The sequence below is a fragment of the Trichomycterus rosablanca genome, chromosome 7, assembly GCF_030014385.1.
Source record: "Trichomycterus rosablanca isolate fTriRos1 chromosome 7, fTriRos1.hap1, whole genome shotgun sequence".
NCBI lineage: Eukaryota > Metazoa > Chordata > Actinopteri > Siluriformes > Trichomycteridae > Trichomycterus > Trichomycterus rosablanca.
The window spans coordinates 12,985,152-13,012,736 of record NC_085994.1 but is presented as its reverse complement, the minus strand read 5'-3'; the positions used below and the strand labels follow the sequence as shown (position 1 = coordinate 13,012,736).

The window sequence follows — 27,585 nt, the reverse complement described above, 5'->3', positions numbered from 1 at the left end:
AGTAACTTCCTACTTAAATACACACACACAATCAGAATCCGTCCTGTTCAAACTCACACACAGTATAACACACACACTAACACACGTTCAGTAACTTCCTACTTAAACACAGTCTAACAGCAAAACTTTCAGAAACTCCTTACTTAAATACACACACACTTTCAGTATCCTTCTACACAACACAGTCTGAAACACACCAACACACTTTCAATAACTTCCTACTTAAGTACACACACACACACACTATCAGTATCCGTCCTCTTCAAACCCACACACAGTATAACACTTCCAAAACCTTTCTACTTACACACATGCACTGTATCAGCATCCTTCCTGTTTACCTACACAGACAGTAACGCACACTAACACACTTTCAGTACCTTCCTATTTAAACACAGTCTAAAACACACACACTTTCAGTATCCTTCTACACAACAGTCTAACACACACCAACACACTTTCAGTAACTTCCTACTTAAATACACACACACACACACACACTTTCAGTATCCTTCTACACAACAGACAGTCTAAAACACACACCAACACACTTTCAGTACCTTCCTATTTAAACAGTCTAAAACACACACACTTCCAGTAAATTCCTACTTAAATACACACACACAATTAGTATCCTTCATGCTCAAACACACGCACAGTATAATACACAAACACACTTTCAGTAACCATCTACTTAAATACACACATTCAGTATTCTCCTACAGACATAGTTTAAAACACACTTTTAGTATTTTCCAAGTCAAGACAGTCTGAAACACACACTTTGTGACTTCCTACTTACACAATCAGTATCCTTCCTGCTCAAGAACACACACACAATCACACACAAACACACTTTCAGTATCTTCTTACACACACACAATCAGTATCTTTCCTACTCAAGTGCACACACAGTCTAAAACACACTAACGTCTTACTTATATACACCGTATGGACACACACAGACACACACAGTCTAAATCATACTTAACACGTGTTTTTTTTTTTTTTTTTTCATTAGTCCATTGCAGTGCTTCAGCCATCCCAAACGCCTGCATCCAAAACCGCCCCCCAACCCGATTAGCCAATCACATCTGTGTAGACACCCAGCCAGCCAATAGCACCGCTGAGATTTAAACCCAGATCTCAGCAGTGGTGGTCTAGTGTAATGGACCGCCGTGCCACCAGAGCGCCATTTATAATCTTTACTATTCAAAGACACACACACTTGGTCTAAAACACACACACACACACACACACACACAGAGTATCTTACCTTCTCAAACACACATAAACATATACTTACTCTGTCCAACAAACAGACACACACTCTAAATCACACTTAATCACTCTGTTGAACATGCACACACATTCACTCAAACTGCGACACACACAGTTACTCACTTGGTCTAATATGCACACACATTTACAAGCGGTGTCACACACACACACACACAAATCAATATGCATCTCATCCATTACAGCACTCACAAAGAGGTCAGGGACTTTCCTCATCTCCTCTTCTCTTACATCTTACAGCTAAAACCACCAGTTCTTCACATACTTCACACGTCTGGTAAGAGCAAAGCTCTGAAGTCTTTTTAGAGGCTGACAACAGTAGAGTAATAGTTTGTGCATATCAGTGGTGTTACAGGCCTTATAGTTTTGTACACATGTGAACTGTGGATCAATTGCTAAAGTGTAACCATAATAAGTGTGAAATACAGCTTTAGTAATAATTAGTTAATAGCAACATTTATGGTTGCTAGAGGGGAGGAAGAACTTGAAAAGCCTCCAACATTGTTTAAATCCCATGTAAAGGATCATTTTGGCTTTCCTGCCATAGGGTGTGTTCAAAAAGCTAGGGAGCGCTCTACATAGACAGCATTTTACGTCATCCTACGCGCGCTCCCGAGAATGAGGCTGTTCGAAATCCTAGATGCCTTTATATCCTCACTACTAAGGCATCTTACATTTCAATGCTATTTTGACTCGAGAACGAGTGAGCATCGGAAGCATCCTTAGTGATCAAGGCAATCCCAGCATTCAGTGCGGCAGCTCTTCTCTCGCAGAAAAATAAAAGAAACATGGCTGACGGGGCGGAGAAACAAATGGAGTTACTTTCAAACGTAAATAAATTATTATTGACTTTTAACTTGCACAAGTGTTTTTATTTGCAAGTTCGGGCTTGTGAGCGAATGTAACCGTTTTCGGTACACGAAGGGAGATGTTAGTTGACATGCTAGCGCGCTGTGCCACCCCATTCCATTGGTTTGAATGGCAAGATGCTAAGTGCTAAATCCGATGGAATCGCTGTCTAAGTAGCGCGTTCGAATAACCTGACTTATAAGTCATTGACTTATTAGAATCCTCTCTACTGAGGCAGCTGCCTAGGTAGGCAGTAAGACAGCAAGGCAGCTCCCTAGGTTTTTGAACACACCCATAGACTGATGGCAGAGGAAGGGTGGTGAACGAAACTGGTACAGTATGTAGGTATGTGAAATCCATATGACCCTAAAGTTACACCACTATGGAAAAGTAGTAGTCTAATGGGTAGCCTATCAGTCAATAGATTGTAGTTTCAAATTCAGGCTCTGCTATGCAGCCACTGTTGGGTCCTTGAGCAAGGCCTTTAACCCTCTCAGCCTCGGGGGTAGGAAGGTCTTCCATGTGCCCTAGACGATCATGATTGGACAGTGGTAGCCTAGTGGATAGAGCTTTGGTTTAAATGCAGGCAAAGTCGGTTTAAATGCAGGCAATGCAGCCACCGTTGGGTCCTTGTATATATGACAAATAAAGGCATTCTTCATAAAGTGGGTTATTTATTATGTGGAAACTACCGATTACCAAATTTTCCATCCAGCTCATGAACATCTCTAAGCTACCAGTTTGCAAACGTTATTTGATGTTAGGATTTTTGGCCATTATGAATAAATACAACACTTAGTTTTTACTACTTGTATGTGTGTCTAAGGGTGTCCGTTTCAGTGATGCAAGGGGAAAACTTACATTTAAGGGAATCCTGCCTCTGAAATCCTTTATGTATAAGCAGCTTGAGCTTATGGTCCTACAAAATCAATGTACATTTAAAACCAGATTACCGCTATTGATTAATTGTGATTAGGGATGCACCAATCTGATATTAAGATCGGATATCGGTCCCGATATTACCAAAATGAGATAGATCGGGTATCAGATAATTAGGCCGATCCATGGGGCCGATACGTTCACTTTAATTCGTTTGTGACGCGTGCTAAGCCCGTACAGGACGTGCTGCTGACGTATGGTGTAGAACACAAACAGGAACAACAACATGGAGCGAGCCAAAGAGTCAGCTGCATGGAGGTATTTCACGCTTGCTATGCCAACAAGTTCGATGGCAACATGCAATATCTGCAGAACAAATGTTGCAAGGGGTGGTGGTAGCGCTGCAAAATACAATACAACAAATTTAATTAAGCACCTCCAAAAGTACCATGGTAAAGAGCACGCCGAGTTCCTAACGTTACAGTCGAACAAACAAAAAGAAGCAGGAGACAAAACGACGAAACAGTTAACTGTGGTGGACGCACTGCAAAGACGTGAAAAATTTACAACCGATAGCGTGAACTACATATATACATACAGTGTATCACAAAAGTGAGTACACCCCTCACATTTCTGCAAATATTTTATTATATCTTTTCATGGGACAACACTATAGAAATAAAACTTGGATATAACTTAGAGTAGTCAGTGTACAGCTTGTATAGCAGTGTAGATTTACTGTCTTCTGAAAATAACTCAACACACAGCCATTAATATCTAAATGGCTGCCAACATAAGTGAGTACACCCCACAGTGAACATGTCCAAATTGTGCCCAAAGTGTCAATATTTTGTGTGACCACCATTATTATCCAGCACTGCCTTAATCCTCCTGGGCATGGAATTCACCAGAGCTGTAGAGGTTGCTACTGGAATCCTCTTCCACTCCTCCATGATGACATCACGGAGCTGGTGGATGTTAGACACCTTGAACTCCTCCACCTTCCACTTGAGGATGCGCCACAGGTGCTCAATTGGGTTTAGTCCATCACCTTTACCTTCAGCTTCCTCAGCAAGGCAGTTGTCATCTTGGAGGTTGTGTTTGGGGTCGTTATCCTGTTGGAAAACTGCCATGAGGCCCAGTTTTCGAAGGGAGGGGATCATGCTCTGTTTCAGAATGTCACAGTACATGTTGGAATTCATGTTTCCCCTCAATGAACTGCAGCTCCCCAGTGCCAGCAACACTCATGCAGCCCAAGACCATGATGCTACCACCACCATGCTTGACTGTAGGCAAGATACAGTTGTCTTGGTACTTCTCACCAGGGCGCCGCCACACATGCTGGACACCATCTGAGCCAAACAAGTTTATCTTGGTCTCGTCAGACCACAGGACATTCCAGTAATCCATGTTCTTGGACTGCTTGTCTTCAGCAAACTGTTTGCGGGCTTTCTTGTGCGTCAGCTTCCTTCTGGGATGACGACCATGCAGACCGAGTTGATGCAGTGTGCGGCGTATGGTCTGAGCACTGACAGGCTGACCTCCCACGTCTTCAACCTCTGCAGCAATGCTGGCAGCACTCATGTGTCTATTTTTTAAAGCCAACCTCTGGATATGACGCCGAACACGTGGACTCAACTTCTTTGGTCGACCCTGGCGAAGCCTGTTCCGAGTGGAACCTGTCCTGGAAAACCGCTGTATGACCTTGGCCACCATGCTGTAGCTCAGTTTCAGGGTGTTAGCAATCTTCTTATAGCCCAGGCCATCTTTGTGGAGAGCAACAATTCTATTTCTCACATCCTCAGAGAGTTCTTTGCCATGAGGTGCCATGTTGAATATCCAGTGGCCAGTATGAGAGAATTGTACCCAAAACACCAAATTTAACAGCCCTGCTCCCCATTTACACCTGGGACCTTGACACATGACACCAGGGAGGGACAACGACACATTTGGGCACAATTTGGACATGTTCACTGTGGGGTGTACTCACTTATGTTGCCAGCTATTTAGACATTAATGGCTGTGTGTTGAGTTATTTTCAGAAGACAGTAAATCTACACTGCTATACAAGCTGTACACTGACTACTCTAAGTTCTATCCAAGTTTCATGTCTATAGTGTTGTCCCATGAAAAGATATAATGAAATATTTGCAGAAATGTGAGGGGTGTACTCACTTTTGTGATACACTGTATAGCGTTTACACTACATATTTAAAAAATAAGATTGATTACTGTTTGTGTAACTACTTCAGTTTCAGCTGATACATTTAATTTATTTTAAAATATTTTAAGAAGTTTGCCTTTTTTATTTTGAATCTGAATGCTGTGCCAAGGTCCTGCACAATTGTTTATTATTTTATTGACGAATAAATAGCAGTTCAGTACATTTATATCTGTGTTAATTATATTTTGTTTTGCAAACTTAGTAATGTTTAAGTCGATCCTGATGCCTTAAGTCTTTCCCACATGATAAAGTATACGGTTTATTAATTCAACAATGGTATTGGATCGGTATCGGGTATCGGCCGATATGCAAAGTATATGTATCATATCGGTATCGGAACTGAAAAAGTTGGATCGGTGCATCCCTATTTGTGATCTCAATTATCCTCAAATTTACATTAAATCTCATAGCTCCTTCGGAGTGTGATCTTCTGTTTGATCAGCTGATCCGGGAGATCATCCAGCTGAAGATGAGGAACTAAATGCAGATATTTTACAGCCTAAACTAAGGCTCCCTACCGATTTGTGTGATAACACCCTAGCGTCCATACTTTCTCTTTTCCCTCACACAGCTGGACAGCACAGCTGGACAGCACCGAAGTGTATTGCCATTTATTCTACGTGTGCAATATAATAATGCATTCGGGTGGCGCTAGAAGCTAGAAAAATGGGTAATAACTCCAATGACTTTTTACAAGGACTTAAACGCTACTCATCACTGATCCAAAGTGAAAGGGGGGAATGTGTGTGTTCATGTGTTCATACAGCTTCATTTCCAAATTATGTCTGTGATAACCTCTGCCTTCACTATTAAAGCCTGAAAGTATTCAAATTTTTAGTAGCAAATGATTAATTAGGCATAATGCTAGGGTGATACACATACTGCACATGTTACAGTAATTGGTTTTAGATTCTCATACAAAACGTGATAAGAACATGAGGGAAAAAATGACTTTTTAATTAAACCAGAGGGTTATGCAATACCTAAATCTCCAATGTGTAAAAAAAAAAAAGAAAAAAAAAAAAGGTAATCGTGCCACCATTTGGAGAAACAACTGCAACCAGACACTTTGAATTACTGTAGATCAGTCTTTCACATCACTGAGGAGTATTGTGCCCTACTTTTCTATGCAGAATTGCTTTAACATGGCCACAGTGGAGTTTTATGCATTAACTGCCTCTTTTAGGTCCTGCCACATCATCCCAATAGGGTTTAACTCAGGACATTTACTAGGCTACTGCAAAATCTTGATTTTGTTCTTTTAGGCCATTCAGAAGTGGATTCCTTGGGTCTGTCTGAAAACATAGTGATCTCTCTACATGAGCACTACCGAGAAGGCCATCTAATTTTTTGGATACCTTAAAATGCTGCCTACTAAGGTGCCTTCCTTACTAAGGGAGCATCCGATGCTTCCTTAGCAGTGAAGGCAATCCCAGCATTCAGTGCGGCACAACTTCTCACAAAAAAATACAAACACGGGGGACAAAAGCAGAAATTTGTTTTAAATGCAAATAAATTCTTATTGATTTTAAATTTGTATAAGGGTGTCCAAGTGTCATTTATTTGTCAGTGACAATTTACCCAACACAGAGGGAAATGTTAGCTGGCATGCTAGTGGGTTTTGCCACCTCAGCCCATTGGTTTGAATGGCCTGAGGCTAACTGTTATTAAGCGAAAACTGTGATGACAATCACCATAATCGCTGTCCCCAAATAATCTGCATTATAAGTTTGATGTCTTATTAGAATTCTCTCTACTTAAACGGCTGCCTAGGTAGACAGTAGGCAGCTCACTAGGTTTTCAGACTGACCACTTTTTGTGCATCAAATCTTTAGTCACATTTACATGCAGCCTGGTACGTCCAAGTTTAAACAACAATTGAAACAGATTAGTTAGATTGAGGCCATTCCGAATACAACTTATATATGATTGAACAAGGTGGGTAACCCTTTAAATAATCCATTAAATAGAAAAATACATGAACACCTGTATTCGATAACGACATATTTGAAAGTATAAGCACGCACTGCACTGGTGCATTTGCATTAATGGTAGTGAAAATTTTGTCTGCAGAAGAAACAAGGTTGATGCTTCAAACTTTAAAAAGGTTCCCAATCTAATCATTAGTTTTCTTTCCTCCACTACTGCAGACCCCTACTCTGACCAGAGAGCCATACTTAACACACCTTCGCCAACGCTGCTACCAACCACTTCAGTTTACCTGCCAGAGACAGGTTTACATGTAGAGTGTCACGCACTGCTCTCCATTATTCACCATCTCTGTCCAGGCACCTTTGACCTGCCAGCAGAGGCCGCAATTGCAGCAGTAATGAGGAATTCCTTCAACCATCCCTCCCGACAGAGGCAGATAATCACATCTGCGTAGGAGTCTATCCGTTACATGCAAAAAAAATGTTAGTGTTCCTTTGCCAACACTATAGATGTGTAATATGATCAAAATGTTAAGCTTTGCATCTGTAGTTCAAACACACAGAAGAAAAAAAGAATGAATTGAATGACGTGTCATTTATTTAATGCAAACATCAATATTATCCCTCGGAGAGCAACCCTGCTGTTTCTGCACATAAAATGTAAATCCTCAATCTCCTCTCCGAGCACTCAATATGCTCCACCACTATATTTTCTTACAGCACGGGGGACCATAAAGCATATGGATTGTTGGTCTCCAATACACCTTCAAACTGTTGCAGAGTAATTAACCTGTGTGTCCTAGCCCCACCCCTCCAAAAACACAGTTCATAGGTTCAAAGGTACCAAAATTGCTTTTAAGGAGGGGGGAGTTGGGGGAGAGACATCCATCCATCCATCCATCCTAAAAACATTATGCTGCAGCCAATTTTCCACAAAGCTGCTAAGCCGATTGGGGCCAAGCGAATCTGTTTCACCAGCTTACATCCCTTCAAAATGGTCATCTCAGTACCAATATCATGGGCTTTTACTGTTTCCCATTTCCCATTCCCCAATTCCCAAATTCTCTGCTCAGACTTGTGAGGATGAGCCACACTGGGCGACTCACTTGCACCAGGCCTGATATTTCAATAGCACAAAGCTTTGTGTAGAGAGACATCTATCAGTCTACCCATCTATCATATTATTCATTATATTATCATGACATTAAGGTTAGGAGTCACAAAACATGAACAGTGGGCTGACAAACTCAATAAAAAGACATCCCAATTTGACTATGTAAGGTGTTGGGTCACCAGAGAATAACGGTTATAATTTGCATACTTGATGAATCAATCAGTAACCAATTGCGCAACTGGTCATTCAGAAAGAGACTACTCCTATAGGATAATGGTCAATCCTATTGGTCAAGTTGTACTTTACAGCATAAAGCCACCAGATGCCCTTACTTTTGGGGTTAGGCATTCAAGCCTGTAGTGTTTTCTTGTTGAATGCCACAGAAATCTTAACTCTCTTAATGAGTGCATGGTAAAGGATGTTTTTCTTCATACATTTATTATACAAATTCTCCTCTAAACAGCCACAGTCTGTAATGCCTTAATGATCAGGAACACATGTTCACTCAGAGACCTCTGAACAAATAAACACTACCCTGCAAGCCAGTTCACTTACCTCCTCCCACCAGAGTAGATTAAATTCACACTGGTCCTCATTTTAAGCGGAAATTGAAATGATAGAAGAGAGATTACAGAGAGGCAAGGTACAGAAGGGAGAAGATTGTGTGGAAGGCATCAACAAAGCTCCAAAGCTAATAGTGTAAACATTTCTCTTTTGCCACCTGTAGTGGCCGTAGTGTGTGAGAGCTTGTCTGTGTGTGTTTTCTCTCCCCTTGCTGTTCTCTTTTTTGCCACAGCAGCAAATATCCTGTTGGCTCAGGATGCAAAAGCGTATCTGGCCCTAAAATCGATCAGGCTTCCAGTGAAGGCCTCCCATTTATCTCCCGCCCATAAAATTTGATTAGCGCTGACTACGGCACTGCAGGGAGATGGCCGATAGAGAGCCAGGCTATAGCGTTCTGCATTTTCATCTACTTCCTCTATCTGTTGCTTTCTCTCATACCTCTATCATTTATACATCACATGCTTTCTTCTCCAGACATGACTGATAAACATCAAAACATAAACTACAGGACTGTAGTTTTCTCTTTTATTAAAGATGGGCAAAATCCTGCCCCCTCCCCCAAAACCGTTCAAACTATAAACAAGATTTGAAATACAAATTTGATAAAAATACAAGTACCTTTATAATATATATATATATATATATATATATATATATATTTATTTATTATAAAGGTAATAAATATATATATTTTAAAAAAAACGTACTAACTTCTAAAATCTTACTAATCCACTAGTAGGCTGATGAACATCTAGTACACTGGTTAAGCACATTCATACCCATTATGTATGTGTATTTTTCATACTATTTAACAAGATTGGCATAGCGGATGTGCCAATTAATGCTAAAAAAAGAAACCTAGCCTAGTCCAAGCTGGCCAAGTCTAGACAAACCTTTTACCACATGTCACTGTAGCATGTGACACCGCCTTCTTACCAATTACAAAGCACAAATCTCAACAGAGCAAGTCACGTATCCACAAGAAAGAAAAAAGGGTGACTTAAGCCCAGCCACAAATCTAAGTCGGTTAATATGACTGCTGAATAAGTGTATGAACTGGCTACTGTCCCGTTTATTTATTTATTTTTCTTAGCTGAAACAAGAACAAGAACCGTTTTAAAATTCAGAACAGTGAAGACAACTATGATTAAGATGCTTAGTATGTATAAGACGCAAACATTAAGATGTCTGCTTAAACTCTGGTATAGGGGTCGTAGAAGTCTTGCATGCGTACATTAACACTCAAGAGTGTTCAGACAAAAAGATTCCATAATACAAGACATATATTACAAAGCCAAAATATATCACCTAGATTTTTCCAAACGGGAGTTACTAAACCCCTAAGAGGATTCCTGGTGGCACTGCAGGGCATTTGTAACCTTTTTTACAGAAATGTCAATGTCACATTAAAATATATATTAACATTTTAACAAGTGAAAATGAAATCATAAAAATGTATTAGTTTTGTCATCCACAGTATGTATGGAAAAATACAGATGTTATGTAGTTACTGTAATCTCAAATTAACTGCCATGTGCTAAAAATATTTCTTTCATGTGATGGCATTTAGACATTTGCAACAGCAGAATATTATACCCGAGGGATTCTTTGTGCCCATCATTCAAGTCAAATAAAGCTCAAACATTCAAATAAGATGACCAACATAACCAATCAAAAAATGTAATAAATTCTAATTAACTTAACAGGGTGAACATGAGCTCAGCAGGTGCATCAGTCTATTACACTAGCCCTCTACAGTTGAGATCCAAGTTTAACTAGAATTGCAATCAGCTGGCTGGGTGTCTATACAGAGACAATTGGCTATGTCTGTGGGGGGTGTCAGCTCTACAATGGACCAACACCCGGTCAAGGGAATGCCTGCCTTGCACCCAGTGTTTTTTGGTGAAACCAGATCTGCCGTGACCTAGTCAAGGACATAGAGGTTAATGGAAATAAAATGAAACAGGGTGGCTATGGCTTTAAAACTTCTAAAGTAGCCAAGTTCAATATATAAATTCTTTATAAATGTGTTACTTGGTTGTAAAGTTGTCTTTTCTGAATTCCAATACATATGCATTTCAGCAGGAGACAATATTTAAGGACCCTTTACACGGCCCATGATGCATTCTATTTCAGCATTTTGCTGCAAGGACGAGTCTTTAATCTCAAACTTTTTATTGTTTTTGTTAATGGCTTAATTAACATGAGAGGATTGAAGACACGCCAATGTTTTAAATAAGAACAGCCATTTCTGAAGCATGAAATTGAATTAACAAAATGCCTTTTTTCTGAGCTGCACTGAATTATATTTGTGGGATATTTTTAATCATGTACAACTATGTACCTTATTTTTCTCTTTTATATAAGATTTCGATTTGTTTTTTTTAAATTGAATTGCACAGATTATGCACATTAAAGGTGTAAATAAATCTGAAATAATTTATCTTGGTCTGATTATTTTATATCACAAAGCCCACCATCACCCTGCAAGTACAAAAATACGCTCTTTGTTTTATCTGTATACTTTACACCCTATATTACATTGCAAATTAAACAATGTTTCAACAAATTCATATATAATAAATAAAATGGCTTAATAAAATACAAACTAATGCAAAGCAAGTATGCTGGTCAGTATGTTTGAAACCATGTTAAATATAACATCAGATGTGTTTAAATAGTAAGCTTGGTCTTTTTGTAGTCCCCTAAGTTTTAACTTGTTCCATAAGATTTCTATGTTGGAGACCATGTTTTATCATGTTTCAAGCTAAATGAAATATTTGGTTAAGCAAATTTGAGAGCAAATGCATTAGCAAAAAATGCAGAAGGCCAATTTTAAGACATGTAAATGGGGATAGATAGATAGATAGATAGATAGATAGATAGATAGATAGATAGATAGATAGATAGATAGATAGATAGATAGATAGATAGATAGATAGATAGATAGATAGATAGATAGACAGACAGACAGACAGACAAAATAGATTAGACAGACAGACAAAATAGATTAGACAGACAGAATAGATTAGACAGACAGACAAAATAGATTAGACAGAAAGACAAAACAGACAGACAGACAAAACAGACAGACAGACTAGATTAGACAGACAGACAGACAGACAGACAGACAGATTAGAGAAATTAGAGAAATTAGATAGATAGATAGTTCAACAATATAATATAAGTTAGTTTTAATAGTAAATCTATAGACAAGAGATAAATATCATTTTTGAACATCAAACTACACATCTATTAAAGTGCAAACTGCATACATTTTTGCCTTATCCGTATATAGTAAGCATAATGTAATTATTATCATCACTTAAAATGAATTACATTAAGGCTCCAAACCCAGAGAGTCTGAGTAATGTTTCAGTGTAAGTGACAAACAGCATTTCGTTACGAATACTTCCACCACACAGAGCAAGCTGGATTAGTTCAACTTCTATGATCTACCTCAACTGTCAAAGACTTCACGCCACACGGCTACCTTCAAACCGCAATCACCTGCTTCAAGTGCTCATTTCTAGCTGATTAAGTGTGCTTTTACATGCGGTGTATATGTCTGATTTGAGATTGTGGTCTAAGCAAGCACAGGCTTGAGATGCCTTCAGACAGACTATCTTTAGAGATTTCATGTCAGCATTTGAGCATATAATGAATTTCATTAAGCCACAAACAGCCTGCCTTTGGGAGCGGGGGAATGAAAAGCAGGTCACACTAGTGCAGAGGACTGAGAAACTTTTGTCATATCATCAATATGATAATGACAAGAAGACATCAGTTGTGTCATTTAATCGGGCATGACATTTTGAACTTTAACAGTGCCATTAAAAGTTGCACTTAGTTAAACAATTCGCAGTAACATCAATTTAAGTTAGAGGAGAATTGTCAACAAATTGGTTTAGCTGGCTTAGCCAAAGTGTCAGGTAATGCTATTTGCCATTTGAGCTGCATATTGGTTTTAGATTTCCCTCACATGAAGCTATCAGTTTTTTACTTTAAACACATGTAACCTCATTAGTACATGGTCAGAAGTCAGTAAATCCATGACTGTTTTAAACACTAAAGCTTTGATCTGAACAGCTTTTGAAAAGCTTTGGGCGTATTCCCACATCCCCACTTCTTAACAGTGAGCAGCCAGTTAAAACATGAACACATGTGGTGAGGAGCTTGAACACTGCTGATTTGATTGCTGCTGAGATGAGTTAAACGCTTGGTTGAACCTGACCAAGGCATATTTAGCATAGAAAATCAGAAGTATTAAAAAGAGTATCAAATTAATACTCCCATGTTGTCTGACATTAATAAGTAAGGCCCTACCTTATTCACAGCAGTGAAAATCATGTCACAGACCGTGAAATAAGCCTTTTCCAGTGTAATATGTGATTTAATGTTTTTTATTCGCATAGCACAAGTGCCTCACGTTCACTGGTTAATTTGCACTATGAGGCGGCCCAAGTGTAACCAAGCGTCTTTAGAGTTTGCTGAGTTTATAAAGAAAGAAATAAACTGTACAAAGACTATTGGGAGCATAACACTTTACTGGCTTGTTCTTTTGAGGTGCAGCACAGACTACAGAGAGATAATCATGTGTGTAGAGAAGCACACTTTTCTATTGACTATGAAATCCCCAAAGAGACAAAATATACTCAATACGTAAAAAACAAACATCAAATATTGTCACACACTACACCACAGAAAAGTTTCTTACATTAGCAATCCTATGGCAAAACAGTTAGCAATCGGTTAGTAAAAACGTCCCAGATGTCGAAGTCTAAAGCAGCTAAAAACACTACCCGGGTAACTGAGTTTGGAAAACTTCCAACCAATTCTGTGGACACAGAGGGAGGTGTGTGTGAAAATGAGAATTTTCATCTTTGAGACCGTCGCTGGATGTTCAAGGTTTACATTCAACTATTAAGGTAGGCTGTGCTATGTATTATAGCTTACATTTATTCCATCAAGTTATGAGTGTAATTTAATTACTGCCATGAAATGTGGCATTTTCTTTAAAAATCTGTGAAATCTGTGATTTTAAGCAATCCATAAAATTAAGCACATTTATTAGGGCCCTATAAATAAGGTCTTGGCTGTTCAATCACTCCTTCAGCGATTAGTGGCTTAACCCTCTTCAAACCTACAGAAGCATGTGAGCAAGCCATCCCTGTTTGGAAATACTTAAACCCAGTGGTCTGGCCATAACCATCTGGCCCTGATAAGTCTCTCATGTCTTGATCAGATGCCTGATCAGATTTTCTGCATGCAACACGTGTGCTACGAGTAACTACTGTCAGTCAAACATTTCATATATACCTAAATGGAACAGGCACAATTATAGGTGGTGGTGCTTGATACCATTTAAAACTATTATTCAGTACATAGTCTGTAGTTTGGAACAAGGTCTCTAATTATAATAGAAACTGCATGAAACATTAAACAGTAGTAAATCTTATGTATGTTTAGTAGTAAGATGTGTATTCCGGTTCAGAATCACTGATGTTATTCAAATCAACACAGTAGAGTTGTTTCACGTCGAGTCACTGCCAAGAAGAAGTACATCTAGCTTAAATAGAAAACTAGTCCTTGGGCTGGTATTATTTTCAAATAAAAAACAAAACACTATTACTATTGCCTGTACCCTGTTTGACAAAACGGTGTTCTGATAAACTGTGAATGTTTTAGGTTTTTAGAAGCTACGTGCATGTGGCTTGCAGCAGCATTGATGATGAAGCATAAACCAGGGTTAGGCTGCATCAGGACAGTAGTTATTGGTGGGGTTGAAAGACTGCTAGATCCTACCTGTGTCTCACGGACATGCTCAACCGTGAAGTTAAACCACACTCTGAAGCGAGGGTTGCATGTGTCCGGCCGGATGAAGAGGTCAAACTCAAACTCACTGATGTAGTCCACTCTGCCAAGATTTCCTGCAGATAGAGGAAAGTACAGATGTAAAAAGAAAGACTCATTTCCCTGTTTTTATAAAGCTTATGAAAAAACTAAAGAAACAGTTAGACTACTTCCACTGACAAACAGTTTGGACATAGTGTGAACATCTTTGATAAAAGTAAAGATGAGAAAACACTGCCACTGTAAATTATGCAGTGACAGTGCAGTCCTCACCCTGCACCCCCCACCCCAACAAGTTACAATAAAATTTTATAAATAACAATGAAATTCCTTTTTTTAATCCATTTTGTAGTGGGTCCTTCTTCCACAGAATCACTAAACGCAATGCAGTAACACAACCCAAACAGGATGCCAATCAGTTGCAGGGCAACAAACATTCCCCAAGAAAACCAGGCATGTCTGTATGTAGACATCTGGTCAATCGCACTGCAGTGGATTCAAACCCCGAATCCCAGAGATAGTGGACTAGCACCATTTACCGCTGCCCCACCTGAGCGTCACAATGAAAATCATTTTAGATTTTTTTTTTTTCCCCCTCCAAACGTTTACCTTTGGCCTTAATAACAACTCTCAGGGATGGTAAATCTGGGATGGTATAACTGGGATAATTCACTATGAAAAGTTATTTGAATTAAATTAGTAAAGTCATTTTTAGCAGCTTGAAGCCGATATTTGAAGCTAAAATCACTATGTAGAAAAAAATGGATCTTGTATTGATCTTGTATTGAAACATGATTCAGCAGATTCATTACATTTCAGTCAAATTGGAAAACTATATTGTACTGAAACCATTAATGGAAAAACTGATACTCATCAGTACGGAGCTGCTGAATTCGAACAATAAACAAACTGCATGTAATTCAACAGAAAACGGACATTTATAACATTTTGAATAAAAATTTATAAGGGTAGAACAATTGTAACCATGTTCTATAAACAGTTGTTCTAAAATAGTGGTTGCAGTTCTGCTGACCTAGTTCAGGTCATGATGTTTGACTACTGCAGATAGCTGCCATGTTCACAACATTAAGCTGTATCTATTAAAAATAAATCGTTATTGCCATTAAACTAAATGTGTTTAATATTTTGAAGTTGCTATAAGCCTGTCATTTAACAGTTAAACATTAACTGTTCCAACAGTCTTAAAGGAGTTGAAGGAGTTGTTGGCTGCTTGCCCGTGACTAAATTGTTTGATTGGTGCCATAGGCCTCAGAAACTATTGTCCACATAATAGAAATGCAATAATCTGAAATTCATCCAGCATTTATACCGAGATAGAAAAGGATTTCACACATGCAAAACACACAAGCTGGTTGGGATGGATGAAGTCTGCAGAGAATCTTGGCGACCACTCAGGTGACAAATGAGACAGCTTTGGTAGCAGATCGCAAAATAACAAGCCTATGGCAGGACATGCGTCTCAACGTGGACACCATAAACAAACAACAACAAGCCAAGAGAATGCGTCTTCTTATTTAATGCAAGTACTCTGCATTGCAGTCAAAAAGGTCACACCAAAAGAATTGGCTTCACCTCAAAGAAAGGTCAATTATATTAAACGATTTAACTTCAAAAGACTGCAAATGCTCTGAAACTATTGCTCAGCTTCAGGCAGGCTAAAAGGATGACTGGCTTAATGGAGGACAGGTGGTCAGTCCAAAAGTCTGATGATGTAGGAGGGAGAAGTGCTTTAGGTTTCTTGGGGACAGAGTGTGGAACACACCATGTAGAGCAGGTAGCTCAAAGCTAATTACAGACAGATGGGGTAGCCACCACACAGTCAGACCTGAAATAAGCTGTGGTCTTCGCGTCTGTCAGCCAGCAGCCATTCAGCCGCCACACATTAACAAATGTCCTACGATCTTATAGCATATCAGAACTTACTTTCAATGTGGTGATCATTTTTTCACCAAATGTGATACATTTTAACACAGAAGTTATATAAAACAGAGGATCAGAGGATTATGTTAACAATAGCATGGCTCCTGTACATGCTCAGGTAGAAGATGATGGAGAGTGTAGCTTGGTCTTACACAAGTGTAAGGCTGTAAGAATCCACCTACTTTACACCTGACGGAGTACTCAATATCTGTGGTGTGGGCATAGAGCCTGATAAACAGGAAAACCACCATGCAGCTAAAATTGAAATCTGAATCAAACTGCACATATTTAAATTAAAATGGAACCAACACTACAGCAAAAAGTGTGTAAACACCGATTCTAACCATTTTAACGAATCTAATGAAGATTAGCTGTTTTAGCAATACCCAATTAACTATATAATGTGTTATGCTTCCAGCTTTGTGGAAACAGTTGGGGTAGCTTTGTTTCTGCAGTGTGCAGCTTTACACAATGGGTGTGTTCGAAAACCTAGTGAGCCATCTACACAGACAGCATTTTACGTCATCCTACGCGTGCTCCCGAAAAGGAGGTTGTTCGAATTCTTAGATGTCTTAAAATGCTGTCTAGTAAGGCACCTTAAATCTGAATGGTATTTTGACAGAATAATGAGGGAGCATCTGATGCTGACTTAGCGGTGAAGGCAATCCCAGCATTCAGTGCGGCACAACTTCTCACAAAACAAATATATGGCGGATAGTGCGGAGCAACGAACTGAGTCATTTTGAAATGTAAATAAATTATTATTGATTTTTAATTAGTATAAACGTGCACAAGTGTCATTTATTTGCAAATTCGGGCGAATCCACGAATTTAAGCGTTTTCGGTACACGGAGGGAGATGTTAGTTGACATGCTAGCGCGTTGTGCCACCTCATCCCATTGGTTTGAATGGCATGAGGCTAACTGTGTTAGCTTAGTAAGCGAAAACTGATGGAATCGCTGTCTAAGTAGTGTGTTCGAATAGCCTGACTTAAGTCAATGACTTATTGGAATCCTCTCTACTTAGGCAGCTGCCTATCTGGGCAGTAAGACAGCAAGGAAGATCACTAGGTTTTCGAACACACCCAAAGTGTTAATGCCATGAATTTTAAGTCATGCAGTCTTTGGATGTTTAAATCAGAGTTTAAAACTATTAGTCCACCAGTTGTGGTAACACTAAAAAGTGTACAAAACATTGTAACCTTACAGTAGGGTGGTATTGCAGTGACACACAAACCCAGATTTGCATTACATTTTATGTATTTGAAGTTAGCAAACAGCTAATACACACAATCTACACCTGGCTTGGCATTGACATGTAATATTATTGATAAAATCACAAAAAATACCCAATATAATATCAACAGCTTGGCAGACATTTATACTATCAGAGAAAAACAGATACTGGCTACACTGTTTCAGCTATGGATAAGGCTTTTTTCCCCAAAGCGGTTTAGGGGGCCCAACAGCAACAAGATGGCAGTGGTGGGACTTAAACCAGCAATTAACAACCTTCAGATTACTAATTTACTACCTAACCCACTACACTTCCACTGTCCACCACAAAATCTGTCAACACCTAACCATGAGCTTGTTGGACATCCTATTTTTTTTATACCATGGTCATTAATATAAGGTTCAAAGAAGGATTTTGGGGGAAACTGTGTCAATTCAGTTGAAAGTTTTTATTCAGTTTTCAAGTCATGTACTGATGCTGAAAGAGAAGGCCTTATTATAATTCATTCCAAAGCTGTTTATTAGGGTTATTGTAAGGACTAGAGTGTCCTCACATCAACCCATATGTTATTGGACTTGGGCTTTGTGCACAGGGCACATTCATGCTGGAAAAGACAAAAACCATCCTCAAAATGCTGCTCCAAAATCATTTTATGTATAATTGAGCTAAAATGTTTATGCATGACTCACAGTTGAGTAATAACCATCAATCACTAAGTTGGATGTCCAAATACTTTTGGTCATATAGCGTACACGTCACCTTCAGACACATATAGACAGTTCTGACAAAAGTCAATAAATGACCTTTTAAACGTAACCAAATGAAATGAATATGCTTGTGTGTAAGCTGAACATGACACACGGCAGAACAAAATTGAATTAAGTCTTGAAGCTAAGCCAGGATCGATCAATCGTGAGCGGCGTAGTGATTTGTGTGCGTGGGTGGGTGGGTGGATGAGTGTGCACAAGTGTGTGCGCTGCCTGAAACGAGGTATCTAGATTAATGAAATCGGTTACAGAGCCTAAAACCTCTAGGGCAAGTTTTCCAGGAGTAAGACGTATTGCCATCTCACATTCTCCTTTATATCTAAATGTGAATGACAGACTGCAACTCCCAGCACTGTGAACACCTCCCCACGGTTGGCGGGCCGGGCCGGGCCGAGCTAAGAAAGACTGTTCGCACTAAAAGGAACATCTGTTTTACTATGCTTACATGTATTTTTTATACAACTTTAAGTCAAACTGACTGACTGACAGACAAAAAGAGTGGGTGAGAGAGCAGGAGATGAGCAGCATCTGGGGTGAAAGAGAAAGATTAAAGAACTGAACCGACCCACAGGAGACGGAGGATGTACCGAAATGAGAGACAGACAGACAGATTCATAATCGGAGCGGATGAAGTCCTCTGTGAGAGCAATGGAAGGAAACGTGGCCAGCTGTGAGTGCAGAGCAGAAAAACACTGGAATGGTGACCGCAGCTGTTCCAGACAGATGTGCCCCGTAATTTATCACATTACATTCCAGTACATTAACCATTTAAACTGCTTCTGCCATCAAATAATGGATAACACAACTTGGTGACCAACAAACTGTTTCAACACAGAGCTGTTTATGAAATGAGACTTCCCAGAGGTTCCATTTACAAATGGTTAACCAAAATGTTCACTGCTGAATTGCATATCAAATCTTTCAGGGGAATTTAACTCAAGGACACAGACAGAATGTCAAACGTGCTATTGAACTGGTAAAAGTCCGTCTGTCCTCATGCACTACAGTGCTGACTGTGTTGTAATGAACAACAACAAGAGTGTTGCGCAAAAAAAAAAATGTAATTCTAAAATTTATGGCACATTAAGTTAATAAACTTACAGTATATTAAATAAATAAAGGATGGTGCTTATGGCATCTACGGCAGTAAGGGGATTTATTTGTGCTTTAAAATGCACGAGAACTCAAATCTTTTCAATTATACAAATCTATTAATAAGCTAAAAGGTACTACAAATTCGATGAACATGTATTTATTTACCTAGAGTAGCACCTGATCCTCAACAAGGTTCTAGCAGATCCAAAGCTTATTCTCTACGCACAAGATATAATAAAGTCATTAAGTAAGGGAGTATCAGCCAGAGTAAAAGCTAAAATTTACAATACAGTAGGTAAGGCCTGCTGTGTTGTATGGCTTGGGGACAGTGGCATTGACCAAGACAGGGAAGGGAGCTGGAGGTGGCTGATAAAGATAAAGATGCTGTGAATGTTGTTGGGAGTGACGAGGATGGACAAGATTAGGAATGAGTTTATTAGAAGCATGGCACAGACAGGTAGGATGTTTTAGAGACAAAGTTAAGGAGGGATGAAATTCTGGTGGGAGAAAGGAGCTGAGGATGAAGGAGCCAGGCAGGAGGAGGAAGGGAAGGTTAAATAGGAGGTTTATGGATACTGTGTGGGAGGACATGAAGGTGGTTGGTGTGACAAAGGAGGATGTTCAGGACAGGGCAAGATGGAGATGAATGACCCGCTGTGGTGACACCTAATGGGAAAAGCTGTAAGTAGTAGTAGTAGTAGTAGTAGTATAGATTTAAGGATGCAAACACACCATATAATGTTACCTACCTATGATGCTTAATGTTAAACTAAAGTATTTTGAATATGTTCTGACTTTTAGTCTCAGAAGGCAAGTCAACGTTCTTGGTGAAATTTCCAGTTTTTCAAAAATCTGCCAACACTGGAAGAATTTGAGCTACAACCCAAGTAAACAAGCAAAGTCTTGAATATGAGAATTTCAGTGACTGACCATTGTATTAAATTCTCTGTACCGTACCCTCTTCTCATGCTCTCTCACTCACAATACAAAAATTGCCCTCCAATGCTACAGCACAGTTTATTTCTTACAAAAAAAGAACTGCATTCTATCTGCTACTTAGTGTGTAACTGAACCACTTAAAATAGGCACGTTAGATGAGCGATTTGGAACAGTATTGGGCTGTTATAGGACACAGTGACTTCAAATGCTGTCTAAACTTTAAACTCCACCAGCGAGAGGCACAGATTGGCTTAAACAGTTCATTCCTTGTTAAGTCGAGGTGATTTGTTTAAGCCAAATTCACCTGGCAGATTTTCTAGTATATCTCAGAGTAAAACTCTGGCCCTGCAGGCAAGAAATTAGTCATAATCACTTTATTAAATTAATTATATTTAAAAAAGAAAATAATTTAGATTGTTGCGTATTAAGCGGTCAGGTAGCACAATGGTCTATTATGTTAGCTCACCACCGCTGAGATCCAGGTTCAAATCTCAGAGGTGTTATCGGCTGGATGAGCATCTATGCAGACATTATTAGTTATGTCTGAGGTTGGAAATTGCCAAAGCTCTGCGATGGATTGGTGCCCAGCCCAAGGTATTCCTGCCCTGCACCCTGTGTTTCACAGTGGAACCAGACTCTGCCCAAACCTGCCCAGGATAAAGTGGTGGATCAAAATAATCCAAGCAGCTAAAAAGCTTGCACAAGAGTAAGAGGTCACTAGCACAGGTCAAACTTGGGGATAAATGTGAGCAAAATAGATGCACTAGTAATATAAACCCTGCCTCTATGTAAACAGTGGGAACTCTCAAAAAAATGTGGGTTCAAGAGGGTAACTTGTGTAGAGTCAATCAATTTAAAGAAGCAGTATGGAAATCAGGTCTTTGATCTACATTAAGGATGTGTCTCAAAAAGAAAAATTGCCTCAGATAAGTGAGGCTCAGCTGCACCGTTCTTTTAACTACACTTTGACACTGCTTAATACTAAAAATAGCAGAATGAGCTATCCCACCCCAGAGACACCACTGATTTAGGTAAAGCACATCTGCAAGCTGGATCGCAAAGTAGAACTGGTAACAGTAATTTGTACAGCATGCTTGGATTTAAGCACATTGTGCATCCACTTTAGCACAGATAAATTAGAGTCTTATAGCTTTTAAGCCCATGGACAGTATTACACTATAGCAGTTTCTGTTCCTGGAGTATCATATATTCATTTAGATACATTTAGTCAAACGTGAATTTAAGAGAGAAGAATAAAGGCCTTGAGACTACACGTCTGTGTTCAGCTTGAACGAAGTAGATACGGATAGACCATTGATTTCAGTTTTAATTTTATGGTGCCTGCCTCTGTCAGATTATGATGAGCTGCAATCAACACTGCATCACTCACTTCTTAACCAAAATAAATAGCCAGGCAGAGGTCCAGCCTTCATGCACCGAAGGAAAAAGCCCATTTTCTTACAAAGTTCACTGTCAAATAATTTCATACATATTAAAACAATTAGGAGAAAAAAAAAAAAAATCAATGGCTAATTTTAAGTCTGTGCTTAGGGGGATGTACACCGATCAACCATAACATTAAAACCACCTCCTTGTTTCTACACTCAGTCATTTTATCAGCTCCACTTACCATATAGAAGCACTTTGTGGTTCCACAATCACTGACTGTAGTCCATCTGTTTCTCTACATACCTTTTTAGCCCCCTTTCATGCTGTTCTTCAATGGTCAGGACCCCCACAGGACCACTACAGAGCAGGTATCATTTAGGTGGTGGATCATTCTCAGTACTGCCGTGGCAATGACATGGTGGTGGTGTGTTAGTGTGTGTTGTGCTGGTATGAGTGGATCAGACACAGCAGCGCTGCTGGATTTTTTTTTTTTTTTATACCGTGTCCACTCACTGTCCGCTCTATTAGACACTCCTACCTAGTTGGTCCACCTTGTAGATGTAAAGTCAGAGACGATCGCTCATCTGTTGCTGCTGTTTGAGATCTTCATCAGTGGTCACAGGACACTGCCTACGGGGCGCTCTTGGCTGGATATATTTTTGGTTGGTGGACTATTCTCAGTCCAGCAGTGACAGTGAGTGGTGTTTAAAAACTACAGCAGCATTTCTGTGTCTGATCCACTCATACCAGCACAACACACACTAACACACCACCACCATGTCAGTGTCACTGCAGTGCTGAGAATGATCCACCACCTAAATAATACCTACTCTGTAGTGGTCCTGGGAGAGTCCTGACCATTGAAGAACAGCATGAAAGGGGGCTAACAAAGCATGCAGAGAAACAGATGGACTACAGTCAGTAATTGTAGAACTATAAAATGCTTCTATATGGTAAGTGGAGCTGATAAAATGGTGTATGTGTGATTAAAGTGGTTTGAAGGAAAAAGGAAAGGGAAAAAAAATGAAAAACTAAACTTTGTGTTAAACTATAACTCTACTCCTACCCACATACTCTTTCAAAAGAGTCTTCACACGTTACAGGCTTTATTAATCATCAGGCTTTATTAATCATCAGGCTTTAGGAGAAACAGTTCAGTGCTTAAGATTTAATAAATGAGGTTTTTAACAAATACGTGTAAGAGCTTAGCACAGTGGAGGGCTGTACGAGCTTCTCTGGGAATACAAACTGTTGACGCTTCCCTTTTTTCACTTAACAGAATTTCTCCACACAGAAATACTTTCTCATTTGCAAGAAGTTAATTCGGCTCTATATCAACAAGCCTGAATAAAATTCAATATGGGGGTTGGGGGGCTGATCATCTGAGAGTCTGCACTCTCAAGTGGTTAACCCTATTATGTAAACAGAGCCGGTAAACATTAACCAAATTTCAGGTACACTGGCAGTGCGGTGGTAAGTGTTTGTTGTGGGTGGTTTTTAGACTAGAAAGTGCCTGTTCTCCTCACATCCATGACCGACTGCTGTGCCACTTCCAGCTGTTTTATTCAAACATTTCTTTCACAGACAAAACAAAATGGTACCATTAGCTACAATGATTGCAGTGCTTACCCACAAATATGAGCGTTTGTCATTAGCATTAATATGGCTTAGCACAGAGCTGCTGTGCTGGAAAGCGTTTGATTTGTGGCCAGGGGCTTCTTTTTACATGGGATCACAAAAACAGAATAGCTAAGCCAATACCATTATATAGCTACCAGACCTGTCACTATTTTATAATAAATGATATGTACTAGAGTACACATCATATATCTAACACTTTAAATACTGAATTACTAAAAAAAGAGTTAAAAAAAAATAGATCCTCGGTTTCTCTGTCATGAATAATTAATATCAGTCAGCTGCATTTAGTATTCAAGCAAAATAGCAGATTTATGTTGATGTAGTTGGACAAAGCATAAATCTATGGTAAGTCAATGCAAGGAGACTGTACCAGATTGTAAATGCTCATACCTTCTTTTAAAGCTCTTCACTGATAAGTGCTTTTATTTCTGAAAAAGGAAACAGCAACTTTTCCAGCACAGTAAAAAATAACTTGTGTAGGGACCTATTAAATTTACATGGAAATGTACTTAATTTCATGGACTTCATAAAAAAAAAAAAAAGAAAATTCCTCCGGATTTAGCTCACTCAATTTGTCTTTCGCTGCTGAGGGATACTAGATTGCATCCGAGGAGAGCACGTTGCTGCACACGCCTCTTCCGACACATGCACAGCCGTCTCTTCTGCCAACCAGGGTCCGTACACAGCGTATGAAGGTCCCACCCAAACATAGTCCGGTCCGCCCCCTGCAGATACGATGGCCAATTAGTATCTGCCACAGGCACTTGCCAATTATGCCCACCAGATGGCACCCAACCAGTTTCGAACCGAGGAGTTTAGAATCTCGGCTGCGTCACCTGATTTCACAGATTTTTAAAGAAAAGTGCCACATTTCACAGCAGTCATTAAATAAGACTCAAACTGAGTAACAGAATAAATGGAAGCTACAATAAACAGCACAGTCTACCTTAATAGTTGAATAAGACCGTTGTTGAATGTTCTAGGTTTACAAAGATGAAAACACTCATCCGTGTTTTTACCCCTCCCCTGCATCCTCAGAACTGAATTACGAGTTTTCCAAACCTGGTTACCAGAGTAGTGTTTTTAGCGGCGTTACACTTCAACATCTTGGACACGATCTAAGCGATTGCATAGTGCAAATTAACCAGTAACGTGCAGCATTTAAATGCTACGTGAATTTAAAAAAACCTTAAATCGCTAAACCCAAACCTTAAATTTTGAATTTCACACAAAAAAAACATAGCATATTACACAGGAAAAAGCTCATTTCACAGTCCATGACACAATTAGGCAGGGTCTTAAACCAGAAAGTGACCTTTGCACTGAATTAGAATCCTAAATGTTACATGTAGAATATGTCTTAGACTCACATCAATTGCACATTGTTGTAAAGTTAATAATACTGAATGAGACACCACTCCCGCTACGTGCTGACATACTGTTGTAGGTGCCAATTGGAAATGAAATTGAGCCAGTAAGTCAGGAGCATAGAACAATAGTGGCAGTAGCAACAGACATCTCTCAGCCTCTCTATGAGCCTTCAGCTACTGTTACAAAGTCCATTTAAAATTAGAGAGGACTAGCGAGTACAGCCATCTCCTAAATGTACTTTTGCAATGTGCTCGCTTTCATTATTGGAAAACACATCAGCTGCTCCTGAGGGTGAGAATTCCTGGACACCGATGGCTGATAAACCTGGAATTGATTTAAACCACAGGAAAAAGCTGTCAGCCTGTGGACCTCGAGCCAAACTCTGACCTTGCAGTTTTTCTCTCTTCTGCTTAAATCCTAAAGGCAAAAAAAAATCCCCATGCCAACATCGCTCTATCTCCCTCCCCACTGCCCAAGCTACATCTTTATTGTTCAATCTGAATGAGATTAGAGCTATGACCCTTTAACTTTGTGCAACTCTAACAGGTGTGAGGAACGGCAGTGCCTGAAGACAAGCATAAATCAAGCGTTAAAATAATACTTCAGTGTAGCGTGGGATTAGATGGGCTGCACTGTGCAAAAGTGCCAGCTCCAAACTCAGAGGGCAACGGCTGCTAATTAGTGATATCAATTACAAAATGTCACCAAATCACTAGGCTGTCATTAAAGTGGCACTAAATAGTGAAATAATCATGCACATTAGCATTTCTATCAAAATCAGAATGGGGAAAATAAATGAAATAGAACTAAGTGTGTGGAATCTATCTTCTTAGAGGGGCATTCAGAAATCTGTCCAAAAGAAACACTTGAGCAAAACAGAGCAGCACGGTGCTGTGGATCCCAGGATGATCTTTAGCCCACTTACTTTGCCCCAGTAATAAAGAGAATAATACATTTAAAAAAGTTAAATTGTTCCCTCAGCCAATGTGCCACAGTTTCTCTTCCAAAAAAAAAGCCTAAAGCAAGAACCTTCATTCCATTTCTTGCAACACTTGCTAGGTCATACAGAGTCATTCAGTGTAACATGTACTAAATTGTATTACTGATCTCAACACAACCCAAAGCAGACTAAAAGCTGCTGTCACCTTCTACACAACACACCCTATATCTCCATCTCCAGAAATTCTAAAATGCCTCATCACAGAGACCACACAAAAAGGGTTAAACACATATACACACACCACCTTCTGATAAATATCTTCTTTCCACCTAAAATTACTGGCACTGCAGCAAGAACGTGATAATCCAAAGACCATAACTACAACAAATAAAAAGAATTACAATTTGAAAGTGGCCTAGTTAAAGTTATGATTTGATGCCAAAAGAGGTACTGTGGAGAGACCTGAAACTAGCTGTAAATACCTAAAAGCCATCAGTGTTCTAAATGAAAACAGCTTAGCTAAGCCAAAATTTCTGATATTAGGAAAATAAAAACTGTAATTAAATCTTTGCATCAGTGTATTATGTATTTGAGGAAGAAAAGTTAGAGGGAGAATCACATTACAGCTGCTGCAGAAGTGATTCATATTGTTTGGAAAGCCACTAGCACGAGAGGAATACATGGAGAACATATTCCTCATTAAGTGTTAAAACTCTCTGCAAGAATCTGCTGCTGGCTGATGTAAAGAAGCAATCGACAGCTCATGTTTGAGAATTGGGGTGCTAGCCTGCAGCTCCCTTAGCCAGCGAGAGTGTCATGCAAGTGGCAAGTGCTTGCCAGAACGTAGAGTAACTGAGTATATTCAAGTTAAGACAATGCAAAAAGAGAGAGGAGATAGAGATGCAATTTAAAAAAATGAAAAAGGCAATAATGGCTCAGAAAATTAGGAATGTCGCTTAACTCTATAACAAAAAAAAATATTAAACACTTAACTGTATTTTGTCAGCAAAGCTTTAGGCCTTGTTGCTTTACTAATGTCATATATGGATTTAGCATTTACAATGTAGATTTTGAATGGGAAAAGTCAGTAGCTCAGGGGTGGGCAATTAAATTTTCCAAGGGGCTACATAAGAAACTGTTACTGTTGTGGAGGGCTGGACCAATAGGGTGAACATTCTGCTCTATATTAATAAGATTTCTTTTTATTGCCTAAGTTTTACAGTTCTGATAAGCTGTTACTGCTAAGAGTAGATGTTACAATCAGAAAATGAAAAGCAGGCAGAGTAAAAACATCAACATTATTTAACTATTTAATCAACTTTCTTGAAAACAAATGTGAACAAAATGTGCAATAACTTTACACAAAGTGCTGTTGCTATTTGGATATCACAAAGCTGATCTTAACTGCTCCAGTCCTGGATGTGTAAAACTTTATAAAAAGTCTGCATTGGTTTGCAGTTTAGTTAGTGAAGCTTCAGATGTGACGCTCTGCATCGTTCAAGTTCTTGTATTTCTCTGTGTTTAGTACTGTAACGGCAATATAAACCCTAGAT

General features: G+C 39.2%; 1 protein-coding gene across 1 annotated transcript in view; it reads right to left on the bottom strand.

Moving 5' to 3' along the window:
- agbl4 (AGBL carboxypeptidase 4) overlaps window positions 1-27,585 on the bottom strand; it is a 587,706-nt gene that overhangs the window by 522,385 nt on the left and 37,736 nt on the right. Inside the window, exon 3 of the mRNA XM_062999017.1 lies at window positions 14,666-14,790. Within this exon, the coding sequence (XP_062855087.1) occupies window positions 14,666-14,790 (125 nt within the window). The remainder of the gene's footprint in view (window positions 1-14,665; window positions 14,791-27,585) is intronic.